This window comes from Anastrepha ludens, chromosome 6 (genome assembly GCF_028408465.1).
Source record: "Anastrepha ludens isolate Willacy chromosome 6, idAnaLude1.1, whole genome shotgun sequence".
In the NCBI taxonomy this organism is placed as follows: Eukaryota; Metazoa; Arthropoda; class Insecta; order Diptera; family Tephritidae; genus Anastrepha; species Anastrepha ludens.
The window spans coordinates 59,280,173-59,300,673 of NC_071502.1; the positions used below are offsets into that span (position 1 = coordinate 59,280,173).

General features: G+C 34.8%; 1 protein-coding gene across 1 annotated transcript in view; it reads left to right on the forward strand.

Annotated features, from left to right (window-relative positions):
• LOC128867843 (2-hydroxyacylsphingosine 1-beta-galactosyltransferase) overlaps positions 1–19,900 on the forward strand; it is a 77,288-nt gene extending 57,388 nt beyond the window's left edge. The window contains exons 2-7 of the mRNA XM_054109395.1: positions 3,284–3,434; positions 7,826–8,009; positions 13,648–13,944; positions 14,021–14,685; positions 14,759–14,881; positions 19,025–19,900. Of these exons, the coding sequence (XP_053965370.1) occupies positions 3,292–3,434; positions 7,826–8,009; positions 13,648–13,944; positions 14,021–14,685; positions 14,759–14,881; positions 19,025–19,172 (1,560 nt within the window). The 5' untranslated portion in view covers positions 3,284–3,291 and the 3' untranslated portion in view covers positions 19,173–19,900. The remainder of the gene's footprint in view (positions 1–3,283; positions 3,435–7,825; positions 8,010–13,647; positions 13,945–14,020; positions 14,686–14,758; positions 14,882–19,024) is intronic.
• Positions 19,901–20,501: the final 601 nt, after the last annotated feature.

Sequence of the window (20,501 nt, forward strand, 5' to 3'; positions counted from 1 at the left end):
GCTTAAAAATCGATTTATTGCAATATTCAATAATTGATGCTTAAAAATAAATGAAAACAAAACCGTACAGGTTATATTTACTACCAAAACTAAATTTACTGCAGTTCCAATTAAAATAAATGGCAAAGCAATTACAATTAAACCAACTACTAAATACCTTGGAATACATTTGGAATCGAAACTAAATTGGAATCACCACGTAAAGCAAAAGGTCAAACAAATAAAAGAAAAACTGCGACAACTTCATTGGTTAGTCAGCACAAAATCCAGACTTACTATACAGAACAAGCTATTATTGTACAAAGCCATGATTAAACCAATCTGGCTATATGGACTACAGGTGTGGGGAACGGCTAAAAACTCTCATATAGTAAAAATTCAACGACAACAATCGAAGATTCTTCGAATTTTGACCATGTCTGACAGGTACACGAAAAATGATGACATCCACAGGACTTTTAATATAGCAACAGTAGAGGAAGAGACCAAAAAAATAGCAAGAAGCCACTTTGAAAAAATACAGGAACACAATAATGCAGAAATCAACAAACTTCTGGAAAGGGGGGAAAACACTGAAAGACGCCTAAAGAGAACTCGATCAAGCGACTTAATGAATCCTAAAAAATAATAAATGTGCAAAAGGGGTTAAATTGCTGTTATATTGTTGTACAATTGTAATTATGTAGAGTAAAACTTGTATTGAATATTATTTAATTGTATATTATTTCGTTTATTTAAATTTTTATCGCTTTGGCACTGGTCATTAAGCGATGTATGTAAATCCTGGCCAAATTGTTAAACAACGTACTTAATGTCAATGGACAGATGTATAAAATAAAGGGGGAAAAACTATTCAAGCGATCATTGACGCCATACGGCCAGATTAATTGAAAAAAGTAGTCAAAAATGGGACTGTTCGACCATGTAGTTCGACTGGACCATGTGACTTGTAGCTGCGGCGGACATATTCCAGATATCGTATTCAAAAAATAAATGCCATGAAATTATCTACCAGATTATAATACAAAAAAATGCATTCCAACAATATTTAAGTTTTGTATTATCATTTTAAGTTCTCAAGCTCTTAATAAACACCCAATACAAACCTGAGAAATTTAACATTATAACATAGTGAAATATTGCGGAAATTATAAGTATATCTTTTAAAAATACCGTTACATGGAAGGTGAGCGTGGTTTTGTCTGGTTTTCAAGAGCTGCAAAGAATTTTTGCAAATTACAATGGGTGTACTATTACTATGCTTATGAGGGGACTTAGCTCTGCGACTTGAAATATATATTGCGCATTCTTCATAGACTCAGAGTATTTCCCTGAGCTTAGCATCTTCAATAAATTTTAGTATTTGTACTTTTTTTTAGTTTTCTTCCTCCTCTGGTAAAATATGTTGGGCAGCACATGTTTGCTGGTTTCACCTTCCTCCCTAGATTTCTAAGTGAAGAGAAATACGTTGGCTAAGTTTAGGTAAAAATGGTGAAATGGATCCAGTCATCATCATCATAGGATTTACAGCTCGGGGTGAGCTCCTTTACTATTACGCTCCATACGTTTCGGTTCATTGCATGGCTTCATCGCGCGTTCGTACAACACAAATTGTCTTTCACAACATATGCCTACCTTCTTGGTGGAGTTTAAAGTCTTTTTTGCAATTCTGTTGTCATCCATTCGAAGTACGTGCCCTACCTACCTCAGACATTCGCCTTCACGAAGCATTTTGCACATTTATAAATTATTCGATCTCATTATTATGTTTTATCTATAAGACAAGACGAGAATCTGATAGTAAAGAACCAAAAATTCTTCTTAAAATTTTACGCTCAAACCGTAAGAGATAGTTCTACAAGTATATATTAATAGTCAGAACCCATGTTTCACATTCATATGTGGCCATTTGCCTTATAAAAGTCCTATATATGTATATGTAGCTTATACGTCCATGACAAGAGTAAGCTTTTAAGCAGTTTGAGGTGTGCATAATAGCTTCCATTTACAGCCTGCAGTCTGTCGCTTATACAGATAAGCGGATCTGCTGTACTACTTAAGTTTACTCTTAGGTACTTGAAGGTCTTGCCTTTTGGAATATGTGATGCCGATTTTCAGGTTACCGTAACGACCATTGCTTCACGATTTAACCAGCTATTTAGTCCTTTCGATATTTACTTCAAGACTAACTAGCTTTGCTTTGTTAATTAGATTTAACGGAGTTTCGGCAAGCACATGTTGCTTTCTTACGATGATAGCAATATCGTTGCATAATCACAGATCTGAACGATCTTGGAGAAAATAGTCGCGCCAGTGTCGCAGCCGTTGATAACAAAGTTCAAAACTAAGTTAAAAATTACGTGACTCCCGTGAAATCATCGAAAGGCTGAGAGATTTTTCCTTGTACCATCGCCTTAGATAGTGTTCCTGTTAAAGTCATAGTAATTAGTGGCTTCGACTAACTTTTTTCTTGGATCCAATAGTTACTTAAATTACGCAGTTTTTGCATTTTCTAAAAGTACCGTTATATAGAACGTAGATCTAGTTTTGATACGATAACGTCTAAAGCAGTACCAGTCTAGAATGGGCAATGAGTGCATCATTGCGAAATATCATTCAGTTTCAGGGAAAACGAGTTTTGATCGTTGTTCCACATAAGAGGAAGCACTGAGCACTGTGAAATCTGTAGTAACTGAATTTTGAAATCTTTTTATATAAAAATGAATTGGTGTTGCTTAAACAGTTTCGTCTATTTAGTTGCCCTTTTATTATTAACACAACCAGCGACATGCCATGTTTTTTTTTAGTACCGTTTTTGACGCAACTCATTGGCAGATACGTCGTTGTTTGCGTCATTTTCGCTAAACTGAATGCCACATAAAATTGGCCATGCATGTGAGACAATCGAAAACCCACATTTTCGCCAACACTGTAACTATGAGTACAAAAAAAAACACATGCCAGTTTAATTTATTTGGCTCAATATAGCGGCATTTTGGCTTATTGTATTTTAGTACTTTTTTGTTTTTATTTAAATAATTATAAAAAATATAAGCACAAATAATTTGACATGCAACAATTAAAAATATATTAAAACCACAATCGCTTGATTGCTATCTTACCCGCTCCACATTGCCTATAAAGGGCGGTGGATAGTGCGTATTATTGAATAGTTTTAGAATATTCTACACAAAGGTGTTTTTATTACTTAGAATCTACGCGAAAATTTAAAAACCTACTAAATTCAAATTTTATATATTTTATTTGACCTGGAACATGCTAGATTTCAATATGGCGAATCGAGTGTGGTACGGTGTGGCGCTGCTGCTTTGCGCTGCCAACATCATGGCAGCTGATATTCTGATGGTTACAATGGGCGGCACCAAATCACATAAAATACCCTTTTGGGAGTTGGCGAAGGGATTAATACACAGGTGAGTGGATTAAAAAAAATGTGTGTGTACTTATTCAAAATCTTAGGAGATTGTTTTGACTAGCTGTGTACAGGATTCTATAGTTCCGTTTCAAAACTATTCGAGACATTTACTGTTAGGCGATTCCATGCCAAGTGATTCAAGTATTTTAGTTAAAGCCTTCAGTTTTTCTGAAAATTGGTTTATTTGTAGGCTTGGGTAAGAAGTAAACTGAAACAATTTTGAAAAAGGGAGAGTTTTTCTTAGATTTATTCAATGAAGAAAATGTTGGTATAGAATTTTTTAAAGTTAACTATCTGAAGATATTTTCATCATTTAAACAAATATTTTTTAGATAAAATACCTTTGGAAAGAAATTTTTTTTTTTTTAATTAAATTTTTTTGTTAAACATTTTTGTGAAGAATTTGCTTTTTTTTTTCGTTTGCAAAAAACACCTTTCAGAGTTTTTCTTTTTTTATTAATAGCTGAGACTATACTCAGTAACCCCAAAAACAAGTTTCATAGTGGGATTCCCATAACTTTTGGGCCTGTAATTAAATACTGATCCACATACTGAGTCAGTGAAAAATTTCCTTCATCTGCTTAGCAATGCGAGTATATTTATACATATTACAAGTAACGTAGGCTAGCGCCTCGCTAGGGCAGTATTTTACACTGATTCGCTAGGAATATTTGAATATAACTCAAGAGGTTAATTAAAGCCCTCTATGAAACTAGCAGAAATTACAGAGCTACTTTTCAGCTATTAGTGCTAAAAATAAGAAAAATTTTGCAATTGACAAAAATATTTTATTGTCCAAAAAAAAAAAAAATTTAACAAATTTTTCCCAGAATTATTTTCCAAAAAACTTTTTTAAAACTATATTTTATACTTAAATTATTTAAAAACTTAAAGAAATATACAGAAACTGCTGAAAAGAAATGACTTTACAAACTCCATATCGGAATTGTCTACATTGAACAAACCTTAAACACCTAAATTTTTTCAAAATTCGTTTAGTCTGCTTACTTAAACCTTCAAATAAATCAATTTTCAAAAAAAGTTAAGAGCATGTCTAAAATATTTGGAACACTTACACGGATTGCTCTAATATAATACTGATACCTGGATTTAGGATTTGAACTCGAAGTCTACAAGTTCAAACATGTAAGCTAATACCTTTTTTTGTACGTTTTGCAAGGAGTAGTTACACGCCCTTTTAAATCTGCTTATGACCTGATTTGAATAGGTCCCTACAGCATTGCTACTCTTCACGTGCTTCGTCATAGCGGCATAAGAGTCGTAGATGCCGTTATTCATGAAAGGGAGATAGGGGGATAATAGAGAGTGAATGTCGTTATTTAGCAAAACCAAAACCCAAAAATTCTGAAAATTGGACAACATGCCTATGATGTTTTAAATGAAGGCATTCAACACGGACTCGATATTTCAATAAGCTCCTAAACTATATAGAAACATTTTTTTGATAGAACGTCCATGTTCTTCAGTATAAAGGGTTTTCCAATAGCAGGTGTTAACTATCGCTATCGAGAGATGATTAACGATTTTTATTGGCGAAATTAGATGATATTGATCTGGACTACGTTTATTTTCAACAAGACGGCGCTACGTGCCACACAAGCAACGAAACCATTGATATTTTACGGGAAAAGTTTCTGGACCGTGTTATCTCTCGAAGAGGTGATCACAATTGGCCATCGAGATCTTGTGGTTTAACACCTTGTGACTTTTTTCTTTGGGGCCACGTGAAAGAGATGGTCTACGCCAACAGACTAGAGTCGATTCAAGACTTCAAAGATGGAATTCGGAATGGCTATTGAGGACATAGGGCAGCCACAATTCGGTTATGGAAAATTTCATGAAAAGGATATTGTCCTCTAAGCGTGGTCGTGGTGGTCATTTGTCTGATGTTATTTTTCACTATTAACGGCATACCTTCCTCTTTATAATGAAATAAACATCCGATCATTTATATTCAAAAATATCATTTTTCTTTGAATATCAAAATAATTTTTATTTGAAAAACCCTTGTGGAGAACTTCATGCGTCAAACCGCCGAACCAAATTCTAAAAGCATGATTTCAATAGATCATTTTAGGTATGTGCTCTATTCAGTTATATGAATATTTCTTTTTTTGGTACATGGTCACAGACAATTTGGAAAGAAAGTTTTCGTCTGTATATTGAATTTTCATTGAAGTTCAACAGCATTGTTTTGATATATTGGGGTGCTATCCACCTTGAGATGCGATCTATTTTTGATCAGGTCGTCTTCACTCGCGGTGCGGTCCGTTGAATCTTTAGTGAACTAGATCGAATATTGAGGAATTGAAGTAAATCCGGAAGATAGAGCTTAAAAATAAGAATAAAACCAGTGGAGATTTACTCATAAACAATTAAATTTGCACGCATCCTGGTATAATAGTTGAAAACTATGTATCTAATATAATCTACTTAGGCGCAATAACCCGCTTGTGCCGTGACTTGAAGTGCTTACAAGCACCTTCAGATCCACCTTACATTATTCAACTGCACCTCACCCGGCCACGACTGTTGTTTCAACGATACAATCCAGTTTATATCGATAAACGCCACTGTCTGGCCATCATCGTCCATACATTTGACATGGCCATGCTTACGCAGATTAGTTTATTCTGCGCAGTAGACTGTATACATATACACTGGAGGTAACAATTGAGTACATGTTGATTTTTTTTAATTTTATTATTTAAAATTTAACTCGTAAAATTTTTTTCTTCTTTTTTTCCCTTTAATATTGTTCATTCTTTCCCAACGCCATATAAATTAAACTTTCAAAAAAGTTGCATCTAAATTTTGAACTTTTTAATCTGAATTTTTAGAAAAATTTCGAGCATGCAGTTTTATGCTCCATTGAATTTTGGTGCAATAAATTGTAAGTTTTAACAGGCTACCGAGTCCAGTTGATTTAAAATCCTTTCTGTGCTTTTTGTTTGCGGCTCTTCCGGTTTTTTTGTTTTGCAGTTTATAAAAACTGGTTTGATTCTTTTTTTTGCAAACGCGCATTTTCATCCACAATAAATTAATTTTTTACAGAATAAAGTGCAAACGGAAGTTACATAAAAAAGTATTATTATTCAAAATGCAAACGATTTTTTAACCGCTTAAAATTTGAACATTTTTCACCAAAAATTTTATGGGTTAGTTACTACGTACCAGAAAATTTTCATAGATTCAGATGCTTAATCGAAATTTAGTTCAAAATTTAGATGAAAATTTATTATACTTTCAATTTTTTTATAAAGTTAGAAAGTTTGACTTATATTCTTTATACATATATATAATTGGGGCGTACACCCTTTTTTGGGTGTTTGGCCGAGCTCCTCCTCCTATTTGTGGTGTGCGTGTCTTGATGTTGTTCCACAAATGGGGGGACCTACAGTTTAAAGCCGACTCCGAACGGCAGATATTTTATGAGTAGCTTTTTCATGGCATAAATACACTCGGAGGTTTGCCATTGCCTGCCGAGGGGCGACCGCTATTAGAAAAATGTTTTTCTTAATTTTGGTGTTTCACCGAGATTCGAACCAACGTTCTCTCTGTGAATTCCAAACGGTAGTCACGCACCAACCCATTCGGCTACGGCGGTCGCCTATTGTTTAGGTAAAAGAAAACAAAAATTATAACAAAAAAAAAAAAATTACGAAAAAATTCTTACTCAAACCCATTGTTAATAATAAATAGAAATCATTATGATCTCAGTTATGCTCGTCATTGTATACTTAAGTACATATTTCCGGCCGTTTGCGACGTACACCATCTCTCAAAATGCTTTAAAATGGGTACGTAATATTCTTTATTGACTGTCTGCCCCGATGGAAGGTACTCATGGTGCACTGCGCTTTCGGTTCGTTTAAATTAAACATTCCCCGTACTTTCTTATCATAGGGCATGTAATTGGCACGTACAACTTTCTACACAAATGGATGAACTTACATTTTTATGCGGCCTCCGAATCCTTTCATAATTTTGTATGGGAAGCTGTTTTTTTGGCAAAAATACTACACATGGATGTGTGCCATTGTTTGCCGACCTTCTCTATTGCTTTGTGTTTCACGTTCATAGTGAATTTCGAACTTGGATGATTCCCAAACCACCTCCAGAAGGAAGTTGTGTACATAGTTTGGTCCAAGATTATTCAACATTTTTTGTTAGTGTAATACGCAAATATACCACTTTTACCACCTTAGTCATCTTTAATTTGCTTACCTGAGGCTCTGTGCTACCCGAGTTTTAGAATCAATTGGAAAAGATACCCACACATAAATATTATACATAGTACAAATATTGTACACAACTTATTTTATATTATTAACATTTATGCATTAATTTTCTATATATTTTTTTCAGAGGTCACAACATAACTTTCCTCAATGGTTTTCCATCAGATTTTCACATAAACGGCTTGCATGAAATTACACCAGCTGGCCTGGTTGAGTACATACAGAACTATACGAATTGGGACTTACTGGGGTCACGCATGTCTGGTGAAATGCCGTTATCGCTATGGGATGCGTTCCGATATGCGTTTCAGGTGAGTGATGGTTACATGTGAAATTGAAGTCAAGCAGTGCAAATGGCCTGCCACCAACTTTGTTTAAATTTTCAACCAAATTTTTTTAAGATTTTACATACTTACTGATGCGTAGCAACCCACGCCAGCTGTTAGCTGGTAATTCATAAATAATTGTTTACGGAAATAGCTTTTAAAATAATTAAAGTCAATCATTAGTGTAATTTCTGGCACTCAACACATGTTAAACAAATATGAGAGCGTATTGAGCTGCCCGTATTAGAGTTTGTTAAATTATTTGCTGTCATAGTAGCAAATTAATCTTAACAACACTCTCCTTCACTTCTGTAAATTTTATAAAAACACAACATGTGAAGAATAATAAATAAAAAGCTACTAATAAATTTGAAGAAATGTAATTTAAGCAATTTTGATTGTTTTCTGAAGCATTACTGTATATTAAAAATTAGTGTATTTCTACATTTTTTGCAGGTTACTACATGAATAGTATTTTAAAGTATTTTCCCAACAAATTACGTGGCATAGACGAGACGTCAAACAACTGCAACAAACGTGCAGCGTAAATTTGCTTTGTTTATGTATGCAAATGAATGTAACAACATGAGCAGGGGCGGATCTATTACAAAGGCAATCTAGGCAAAGGGCGAGGGCGGAAAATTTTCATTAATTTTAAAACACATGTTGCTTCTGATAGGTGACCGCCGTCATTGATCGAGTTTACGTTTGACGGTCCTTCAGTTGACTCAGCTTATGAAACTCACTGTGGACATGAAACGTGAAACGATAAAAAAAGGTTTTTTTTGCAATAGCATTTTCCGCCTCAGCAGGCATGGCAGACCACTAACAGTATTTCGGCTATGAATAAGTTTCTAATAAAAACTATTTGCTATTCGAAGTTGGTATTAAATTGTATATCTCTCCATTTTGTAGGACAACATCAAAACATATACCCCAAGTAGCAAAAACAGCTTGGCCAAACCCCTAACAAAGAATGCTAGATTTGTTTGAGTGTCAGAAATTCTGGTGCCGAAAGGTATTTTTTCCAGTTTGAAGATAATTCAAAATTATTTAGAAGCAATAATACTAACATAAGTCTGTTTTCCACTTTTGCTAGGCACCCTTTGGTAACGATATAGGATTGCTCAGAGTCAAAAGAAGCATTTAAGTGTTACTTTATATATTTTAACTTGTACTCAATTTTGTATTTTTCGTTTGTATTTCATGCGAATTGTATATTTTTCTTTCATTTTTTCCCGGCACATTCACACAGAGGGATCCCTACTTTCATTCAGAATCCCTAAGCAGTATCGAAAGCACTGGGTTTTAACGTCTGGTAATTGGGCAAAACTTACGTATCGCAATTGGGCGCAATTTCAGAAATGAATGCCACTCGTTTGTGCTTTAAAAATCCAACATTTTTTTAAATTTATTCCCTCAAAAATACTGGCAAATGCAAGGAGTAAAAAAGTTTGCATCAAATCTTTGAGGTAGTTATAAAAAATTGTAAATAAAATTTGTAAATTGAAAACCATTGTTTTTTCGCAATTAAATTATTTTCGTGCAATATTTATGAAATTTTGAACACTTCTTATTCCGACAAAATTTAATCAAAATGCGTCATTTAAATTCTAGGAACATTTAAGAAAAGGGCCAAAAACTTTAAATCTTTAATAAATTTGCCAATAGTTAATGTACATTTTTGAAATAGTTTGGGAAAACATTTACATTGAGATGTATTCTAAAAAGAACCATTCTATGTTACTTTTTATCGTGAAAAAAGTGATCCGTTTTCCGAACTCTTTGCCGGATATTAGCAGAAAAAAATTCTGATACTGTATTTTAAGCCCCAAACACTAGTTTTATGATTTTACCCCAATTTTCCACGAAGGCGACAAAAGAGACCTATATGTGAAATAGTTGCGGGTGTAATATGTCCAGAAAAAAAACAATAATAATAATCCTCACAGTATTGCACATAAAGATTCTGAAATTTCTTATGTCTTTTCAACCTAAACAGAGGTAAAATTTGACCGCCTAAAAAAAAAATAAAAAAATAATTCAGGTATAAATTTAGACAACGCCGTATGAGAGACTTGTTTCTTGATTCGCTTTACCAGTTCCGTCAACGAAACCTTTTTAATTGGCAAAATTCTATTTTCTTGTATATTAAACGCTGATCAACAAGTTTTTTGCCACATGGATGCTGCACCATTTTTTTATTATTATTACTTTACTACAATCTTTATTATCGTAGAAATAATTTTTGTTTTGTTGTGACAGCTACTTATGATTTTACTATATTTTTAACTAAGTTTCAAGATCAACATAGGGTAAAATGTCGAGTGTAGCACTCATTAAGATAATCGTTGTTAGTTTCTCAACTTGCAAAGGAAGTGCATCCAGTTTTCCTAACAGTTTTTGCTACCTACATACTATATGTGATGAACTCGATTTCAGGTTCTAGTGACACTAAAACAAAGGAAGGAGTTTTTGTTAGACCTCAGGTCAGAAAATTCTCCAAAAGGAAATATTAGAAGAAAACTTGATCATTAGAGAAATCTGTTTGGAAAAGTTTCAAAAATGACGTGAAAAATTGTTTGGGCAACCTCAAAGCGAGTAACTACAAAAATTCGATAGAAGAACTACAAGTATGATATAACAAGCATTGGGTTATACAATATAAGTAATATGCCACTAAAACTTCGATTTTTATACTCTTACCACTCTCTACTTTTTTCCTAAAAGTCTTGGGGATGTTAGCGGTGAGTATGGAAAAAGGCTCCATAAGGAATTTTCCAAAAAAAAAGAGACCAGGGCATCCTGAAATTGTATAAGGAAGGCCAAGCCACCACGCGAGTCTGAGGCGCCAAGCCTTCTAGCCCTTCATCAAAGCCTGTGCGCTCAGAGGTATGCGATGAAACATCGGACACTGACTAATTGTCCGTTTATGATTTAAAGTAGTTACACCGATTTTTTTCTTGCTCCCTTATACAGGGTGGCGCACGAATCGTGCTACAAAAACAAAACGTAATAACTTTTTTTCTAATCAATGTATTTAACTTTTTGTTTTTTTATTGTATAGATAATTCAATTTTATTTTATGTAACTAATTAGTTTTGAAAATAATAGAACGTAAATGACCTCCATGCTCATTCACGCATATGCGACACCTGATGAGAAAATTGTTCATTGCGCACTGAAGGGTTGAAGTCGGGATTGCCTCAATTATTGTTGTGATGGACTGCTTCAATTCAGTCAAATTACTTGGTTTTGCTTTATACACCTCTTGTTTGAGATAACCCCATAAAAAAAAAATCTGGTGCAGTGAGGTCAGGTGACCTTGGGGGCCAGCGGAAAGTGGAATTTCTGGATATCAATTTATTTCTAAATTTTCGTTGGAGCTCCTCCATAACCGGTCTGGCTATATGTGCAGTTGCTCCATCTTGCTGGAACCAAATGCTGTTAAAAGGGATACGTCTTCGCCGCAGTTCTGGATAAAAAAACTCCTTCAACATGTTTAAATAACGGTCCCCATTTACAGTCGCTGTTACACCGTTTTCTTCGAAGAAGTATGCCCCGACAATGCACCTTGATGAAACTGCGCACCACACTGTGACTCGTTCTGGGTGCAGTTCCATCTCATGGAGTATTTGCGGATTTGATTGACTCCATATACGGCAATTTTGCTTGTTTACATTGCCGTTTAGATCAAAATGGGCCTCATCAGACATAAACAAGCAATTTATGAAGTTGTTGTCTTCTTCGGCCATTTCAATAATTTTTTGGCAAAATTCCAGGCGAATAGGCAAATCCAGAGGGTTTAATTTGCTTGTGATTTGAACTTTGTACGGAAACAAGTTTAAGTCATCATGAACTATCCGCTGCAATGACCGTCTGCTAACTCCAATTTGCGCCGACAAGTTACGAGTCGAAACTCTTGGATTTGCCTGAATTGACGATGCTACAGCCGCGATTGTGGCTTCGACCCGAACATGGGGATCTCGATGGTACGGTCTGCGTGCGATGCTTCCAGATTTAGCAAACATGTTCACCAGCCTCATAATGGTCCATCTGCTCGGGGGAGTGCCGCCAAACTCCCGCCTAAATTCCCTTTGGACGGAAATGATGGACTGCAAAGCATGGTACCGCTGCACTATCCAAATCCTCTTTTCGGTATCCCAAGCCTCCATTTTTTGTAAATCTAAATACTAATCTGCAAAATAAAAAAAAAAAAGAAGCCGATTACTCACACAGAAAAAAAGTTATTACGTTTTGTTTTTGTAGCACGATTCGTGCGCCACCCTGTATTTTCTGAAGTTGCATATGCTTTCAGCAGCACTGGTGTGTCCACTGTTGCAAGTTTCGTTTTTACTGGATTTTTTTTTCGTCTTGTTTACTAAGTGCGACAGGCTCGTCTTTTACACGATCTGCTTTATATTGCCGTATCAAATCTGAGCAATCCAAATTTTCCACGGACTTCCAGGTATATTTTTCCACTAGATAACCCTTGAACTTCTATAATATTTGAGGAAATATTTGATCTTTCTTTTACGCACGCTGCGGACGCAAATTTTTTTAACGAGTCGGTAACAGCATCACAAGCTGCGGCATCAATTTATTATGCTTTCATATTGACCTTTCTGCACTTTTAAATTAAATTAACCAATCAGTTAAAGAAATCGAAGACTTTACCCAATTTTTCTACTGCTAAAATAGTAAAAAGATTTTCTCTTCTTCTACTTATTGGAACACAAATAACATCTCAATATACCCTATTTAGTAGAATAATCGAACCCGAATACCAGTTTCGAGTTAGTGTTTTTTGGCGCCCTGAAACAAAATTTCTTGATGTAATTTGCAATTTTCACATACAAAATAATTAGACGTTTTTGATTTTTTCAAACGGGTTTTTCAAACGTTATAAATGAATGTAAATTGAATGAGTTTCTTGCATAGAATGGTGTACTATGAAAACGATCCTGATGAAACCGAATTATTTTCTGAACTTGAAATTCTAAACTATAAATAGAAGAGTTTGTTTTGCCAAAGAGTCCAAGAAAAATAAATTAATTAAAGAGACCGAAAATACGGGTAGTTTAGTTAAGATTAGAGTTTAAGCTTGTAAGAAGAATTTTTTTAAATATTATAAATAAATAGTATTACTGTTATACATGCCTATTTGAAGCGCAAGTGATAGCGAAGAAATTTTTTCTAGAAACAACATTTGAACAGCACTAAAAACCTAATTTTTTATAAATCTTTTACTCTTTCCCTTTTCTGTTTCGTTTTGCCTCAAGAAAGTGGTACACGGAGGCAACTGCGCTACACCCACCATAGGTCATACTAGTTGCCTTAATACGCCCCTGAACAAAACCTTTAGTTTTTCTTTGCTATGATTTTTACAATAGTCATTTAATCATTCAAGGTTGGCACGTCCAACTTGACTAAGCCGTTGCTGAGCTTTTACTAGCTTTACTCAACATTACGTGTTACGTATTTTCAATTCGAATTCGGTTAGCTGTAATTTGCTGAGGAAAAAATATTTAAACTTCAATATAACAAATATTTTGTTCATTTGAAGTTTTTAGTTTTTTATTATCATTTCTAATTCAATGCATATAACCATTTTCTTACTCAGTCCTGCGATGCTATGCTGGAGGATGCTGAAGCCAAAGAGCTGATGAATCGCAACTTTGACTTGGCCATCTTGGATGGCGCATTTCCCGAATGCGCACTGGGCATGGTCTATCATTACAAAATACCATTCATGTATATGAATACTGTCGGCTTCTATACGGGCAGTCTGGCGAAATCGGGCAATCCGGGCTCATATGCGATAACGCCGAATTTCTATACGGGTTTTACAGACACAATGAATATTTTGCAGCGCGCTGCAAATACAGGCATACAAGTCTTTCAGAATATTATGCATAGGGTAAACTATGAAAACTTACTATCTTTTATGGCCGACTCTTAAATAAAAAACTCACGCTTGCTTCCATCTTCCACAGTTCGTTATAGCGCTCGTTTATCGCGTGTTGCGTGAACGCATTGGCACACATATACCACACCCCTATGACATCTCGAAAAATGTCAGTTTCATATTGCAAAATGGCCACGCTGTAGTGTCATATCCACGCGCACTTAACCCAAATGTCGCCGAAATCGCCTGCATACATTGCAAACCAGCCAAAGCGCTTCCTAAAGATCTCGAAGAATTCATTGCTTCCGCTGGCGAATCGGGTTTCATTTATGTCTCGATGGGCTCCTCGGTGAAGGCCGCCAATATGCCGGAGTCATTGCGACGATTGCTAGTGAAGACGTTCGCCCGCCTGCCTTATCATGTGCTTTGGAAGTACGAGGGCGACGCATCGGAAATGCATGATCTTACACCAAATGTGCGCCTCAGCCGTTGGTTGCCACAGCAGGACATCTTGGGGCATTACAAGCTACGCGCTTTCGTTACACATGGCGGTTTGCTGAGCATGTTTGAGACGGTGTACCATGGCGTGCCCGTAGTGACGATGCCAGTGTTCTGCGATCATGATGTTAACTCGGCTAAGGCGGAGGTAGATGGTTACGCAATCAAATTGCAATTGGAGACTTTGACAGTTAGTCAACTGTACAAGGCGATAATGAAGGTCATACACGATCCACAATATAGGAAAGCGGCGAGGTAAATCAAAAAATATGTGTACAATAAAATATTGTCATGTTGAATATAATTTTTTGTTTCCAAATTCTTGCAGATTCCGTCAAAAATTGTTGACTGATCAGCGTACTACGCCGTTGGAGACATCTATATACTGGACTGAATATGTATTGCGTCACAAAGGAGCCTACCATTTGCAATCGCCCGCCAGAAATTTGAGGTAAGCATTGCTAGCGATTACGTGAGAGCAATGCAAACAAATATGCCGTTAAATGGTCCTGAGGTGGGGATGTATTCATATACAAAACTTGAAATTGAAATTTGAAAGGTCGAGCCAAGGAGAACCAAACCCTTCAGGCTAAAAAAACCCATTGTATTTAGAGTTCTTGAAAGAGTGTAGATAGTCAAGCAAGAAAGGAGAAAAGTATCAGAGAAAGACTTAGGAAAGAATAAAAACAGAGAAAAAGGTAGTTAGTCCTCCTTGAATACCCTAAAAAGTGCTTGTGGCGTAGTACACATAACAGAAGTGAAACTTTCAAGGCAGACAAAGAAAGAGGGAGAGACCCGAGAGAGAATGAGAGAGAGAGAGAGAGAGAGAAATAATATATATCTAAATAAATTCACAACATTTGCAGAAAATACAAATAGACAAAATTTACAAAAAACGGAGAAGGGTCGACCGGTGTAGGTAAACGCCGAACACAAACCGTGGCAACAACGCGCACTACTCCGAGCGTTTATCAGCAGGACCGCAGCAACGGCACAAATTACTGCAAGGTAATAGCTCCTGGTGACGCTCAAGCATGCATGCCCAGTAGGCTTATATGTGTGCGTGTCGGGTGACACTCGGACTTGCTTCGTGTCACACATACATGTTGTCGGCTTTCGCATGATGAAAATCAAAAATTTTAGATATTAGCGTCATGCACCCAACACGCACACATATAGGCTGCAGGGCATGCATGCTTGAGCGTCACCAGCAGCTATAATACCAATAAATTCGACGCCGGAATGGATAGCACTTTATAGTACGCACAAGCACTAGCCAGGAAACGGAAATAAGTGCCAAAAAGTAGGCACCAAAATCGTCAAGAAAATTTGGACTAAACAACGCCTTAAACAGTAGGCACCAAAAATATATTTCCTACAAGTTTGCAGCAACAACAACAACGCCAAAAAGTAGGCAGTGTTATTTCTCCCTAGAAATTAGCAACCACAGGGAAAAACTCAGGAAAAATAGCCTAAAGTGTATCTAAGATATATATAGGGTATAGCTCTCTCTCTCCTTTTCCTCTACGTTATATCTTTTTCTTTCTCGCGGAACGAAAATGCTCAAAACGTTGCATGGCCTTGAAATTTTACTCTCCATTCTCGCTCGTCCATCGACGCCTAAGAAGTTTCACTTCAAAACGTAAAATGAAAAAATTTTGGAACAAATTTAATAAAAGATTTACTCAAAACTGAAAATATGGGTATAGTTTTTTAACATTTTTATAATTTTTTTTTTTAATTTTTGAGGACAAAATGTTTTTTGGAGGAAAAATTAAATTTTTCTGTTTAAAATTGTTGGGCTAAATTTTTTTTGTTAATTTTAAAAAACACCCTCCTCGGATTTTTTTCTCATATATTTTTTATTAATAACTGATACTATTCTATAAATCAGTACCTAACGTGTGTGTTCGCGCTTCGCTAAAGTGGTATTTTTCATTGATTCGCTGCTCATATGTGAATATAACACGAAAAGTTATGAGAATCACATTTTGATATTACCGAACACAGTCTACGTTACCAATAAAAGAATAAGACAAAATTTGAGACAAAGAATTTTTCGAAAATTGTCAAAAAAAAAAAAATGCTTCCCAAAAATTTTGGAATTAAATTTTTTCCCGAATAATTTTGTTTGCTTTATCCTAAACAAAGAAGGGAATATTTCCTTTAAAAAAACTTGGTACATGTTTTTTACCATTTAAGACAATTATAAATTATAATATAATATGAATTATAAGTTTCGCTTTCAAATATTTTCAGTTTTCTTCTACTTTACTTATATTTCAACCTGAAAGCCAATTTTTAGAAACAAGTACGATAATATGCAAAATACTTGGATCAAAAGTAATGGAAAAAATGTATATAGATATCCATCCTGAACTACTATTATTTTTTATGTACAGTCCAATCGTGATAGTCCGACACATACGGGACCGACTCGTTGTCGGATTATCAAATATTCCGGACTACCGAAGGTTCAACTCCGTAGATCCCACTTAGGTAAAGAGGTGTTTCACCACACTCGTATCGCTGAATTATGGCCCATTTCTCATTCAGCGTAAGTGTTGTATGTTTACATTTGTTTGACGTCGATGCCATCACTAAGTAAAAGCAAATCAGAAAATAACGACACGAAAAGACAGAAAAAAATCACATCAACACCGTCAGAATTCGCGAGAGAACTGGCGTCGTTCAAATTTAATGACAAATACGTTGTGACCGGGAAACAAAACACAATCCCCCTCTGCTGCTCTGCTGCGACTGATCAAAATAAAATAATGCCAATTGCATCCATAGACGTTATGAGGTTGTCGGATTACCGAACGTGTCGGATTAAGAAATGTCGGACTATCACGATTGTACTGTAGTTTGAAACCACGAAATTCAAAAAAAAAATTTTATGGTTAAATTTTTCCTTTAGAATTTTTCTTTGTCTTGTTGAGTTTATTTAAATAGGTAATATATATGTATATGGCCATATTTCACGTCACACTATCGACTGATAATTTTGATTGTATACCACCTAGATCAAAAAGTTTCCTGAATATATTCTGAAAATTCAAAATACAAGCTTATTCCGCAGAAGTGATATTATCGCCTTCAAATTACTCCCCTTCAAACATAACGCACTTATGCCAGCGTTTGATTCAGATAAAAATCAAAAAGATAAAAATTGCAGGGTGCTATGTCGGGTGAATTTAATGGCTATTGAATGGTATTTGTATCGTTCTTGGTCAAAAATTCACGGATAATGATGGCACTGTACGACGGTGCGTTATCATGGTGTAAAGTCACCGAGTTATTTTCCCATAGATCCTTTTTGTTTGCAAATTGCTTCACATAAACGTCTCATAGCACCCAAGTAATAGTCCATATTAACTGTGACTAAAATTTGTGGTCTACATACAGTTGCAATCCATAAAATTAGTCATCACAGCTTTCTTTTTTGACTGAAGACGAGGTGATTTTTATGGTCTTGGTTATTTCGAAGCTCTTCGCTCACTCGCCTGATGTCTGGATTGCGTGCTTTACTTATAAACCAGCACCTCGTCTCCAGTCTTTAGTAATGATGTGATTGGTGAATATTGGGTCGGATTCCGCCTTGGAAATATCTTTGGCGATATCAACACGGTCCCTTTATTGTATTTTGCACGAAATTCAGGTTCTTTGGGACCAACTATGCGGCAACACGGCGTTAACCCAACTTATTAATCAATGTTTTCTCCACATTAATGATTTAAGTGGTAACGTTTTTAACATTTTTCTGAAAACGTGAACCTTTTTTCGCAAAATGTAAGGTATATATTGGAACGATTGGAACGTATGAATTTGGAACATTTTGACTTTCGTTTGGTATTCGAACACCTAATTTGCTTTCTGGATCAAATCAAGACTTCCTATTCAGGTTTTCAAGTTTCAGCAATCTTTTGTTGGCAAAACAACTTCAGACAAAGCTTCGAGTCTCACAAACTTTGAATATTAACACTTGTAAGAACTGTCAACTTTCATCCCGATGACCGAGGTATGGCTATGAAATAATGAAAATGACGCTGTAAAATGTTTTATTTTGATACGATGCATTTAATAGGGAAAGGAACTCATCGACAAGTTTGATAATTTATTTGTTTTTATTTAAAATTTTTTTTTAATAAAAATATAGTTCATTCGCCTATAACAGCCATATAAATCCAAACTTCAAACTATTGTACCTACTCGAAATTGTTCTAAAAATTAAAATTAAAATGTTCGACATTTTCATGGATGAAAGTAAATTGCATTTTGGTTTTAAATTTGCACAAAGTTTGAAACTTGGAGTTATATAGCTTTGCAGGAGAATAAACTACATTTTTATAAAAAATATATTAAAATGGAAAAAGAAATAAATAAATCGTCAAAATTGTTCCATAAATTCCTGTGCAATAATTATTAATCTGCATATCTTCACATCGTTACTCTTTCAATCTATCCTATTCGATGAAGTTTCACACAGAAGCTGTTAATAATCCTTTTTTTTAAACTATTAAATGAAGATCATTCGAGACTCCACAAAATACAAATAAACAATTCAAATTTCACCTCATCTATTTCTTTTCAGTTGGATCCAATACTACCTTGTCGATGTAGTCGCTCTCTACATGGGCGCCATCTATTTACTCTACTATCTATTGAAACGTTTGCTTTCTCGTCCCGAAGTCATACATCACAGCATACGTCAAACACATCACAAAGTCAAAAAAACTTAACTGATAGCCCAAAGTGAAAGAATCTTGGTGATATTTATTAAATGAAAAGTGTCTATGTATGTGTATGTGTACAAAGTATGTGCGTTTGCTTCAACACACTCTCAGATACACTTGCTCGCTCAGCAAGCTCTTGGAAGAGCTTAAAGTTTAAATTCATTATGGACTTGTACAGTGTGTGTGAAATTATTTCCACTTTTTCCATTGTGTCGAAAAAGTATTTGTAAATTGTCTAACTACATAAACTTATTAATTTATATTTAATAATATGTACAAATAAATCTTGAAAAATAGTAAGAAAAACAAAAAAACAAAGAAAAATATCAACGCTGCAGAAATTTAAAATTTAAGTAAATATGGTTTAAAATATTTTATTTAGCTGCTTGATTTTGCTTATGCTATTTTAAATAATTATTTGAAAAATTTACAACAACAAGACCAAAGTCAAATGAAGTTTGAAACTACTGCGTAAATTGATTTGTTTGTGGAATGCGTTTGTTTTTGAGTTGATTTAATTTTTTGTTACATAAATAATAAAATTTGTGTTTTTTTCAAGCGTTTCATTATTTAACTGTTTATATGTAGAATAGTCTGTCTGTCTGTTTTATAGAAGTAAAGGTACAAGGAAGCAATGAATAAGTTTTGCTTTTTCTCGTAGGTGCAATTACAAATTAGCTTTAGTTGTATAGACTTAAATAAAATATTTAACGAAAAAATAAGAAACTTTATTTTTTTTTTATTTACGTATGCTTGTATTAGTTATAAAAAAATATGGCACTACTATAAATAAAACCTGAAAATATTAAGTTAAAAAATTTCAAAACTGGCAGCTTTAATACGAATACTCGTATTCACTCAAGGTTTTCCCAAGCCGTATGCTTCCCAATACAGACTTTGTAAATTTTCAGCAATTAACCTTAAAAATACTGCCAAGATATAACCGGCGGTAGTACCAGTGATACAATACTTTACTATATGTTTTTTTTTTCAACGCCATCAGTTGAAAAACTGAAGAAGTTCTTCCCTTAACAGCGGAAATGAAGAAAATAAACGGTGCCATACGCTTATAGGTATATGTTTATATGGATATAAAGATGAGCTGGCCCATTCAACTGCTTTTGTGACATCTTTCTCCATAAATATGTATGTTTTGGCTCGGTCTTTCATTCTCGCAAGTTTCTATGGATGAATGATTTCTCAAGAATTATACAAATTCGGCAGTGTACTTTTTCGACACAGTTCAATGGCTTTGACAACAGTTTTTAGCCTTTACTCAGAATTGATATGGCAACTTATTTTATACCAAAGATTTGATTGCCTCTGAAATTCCTC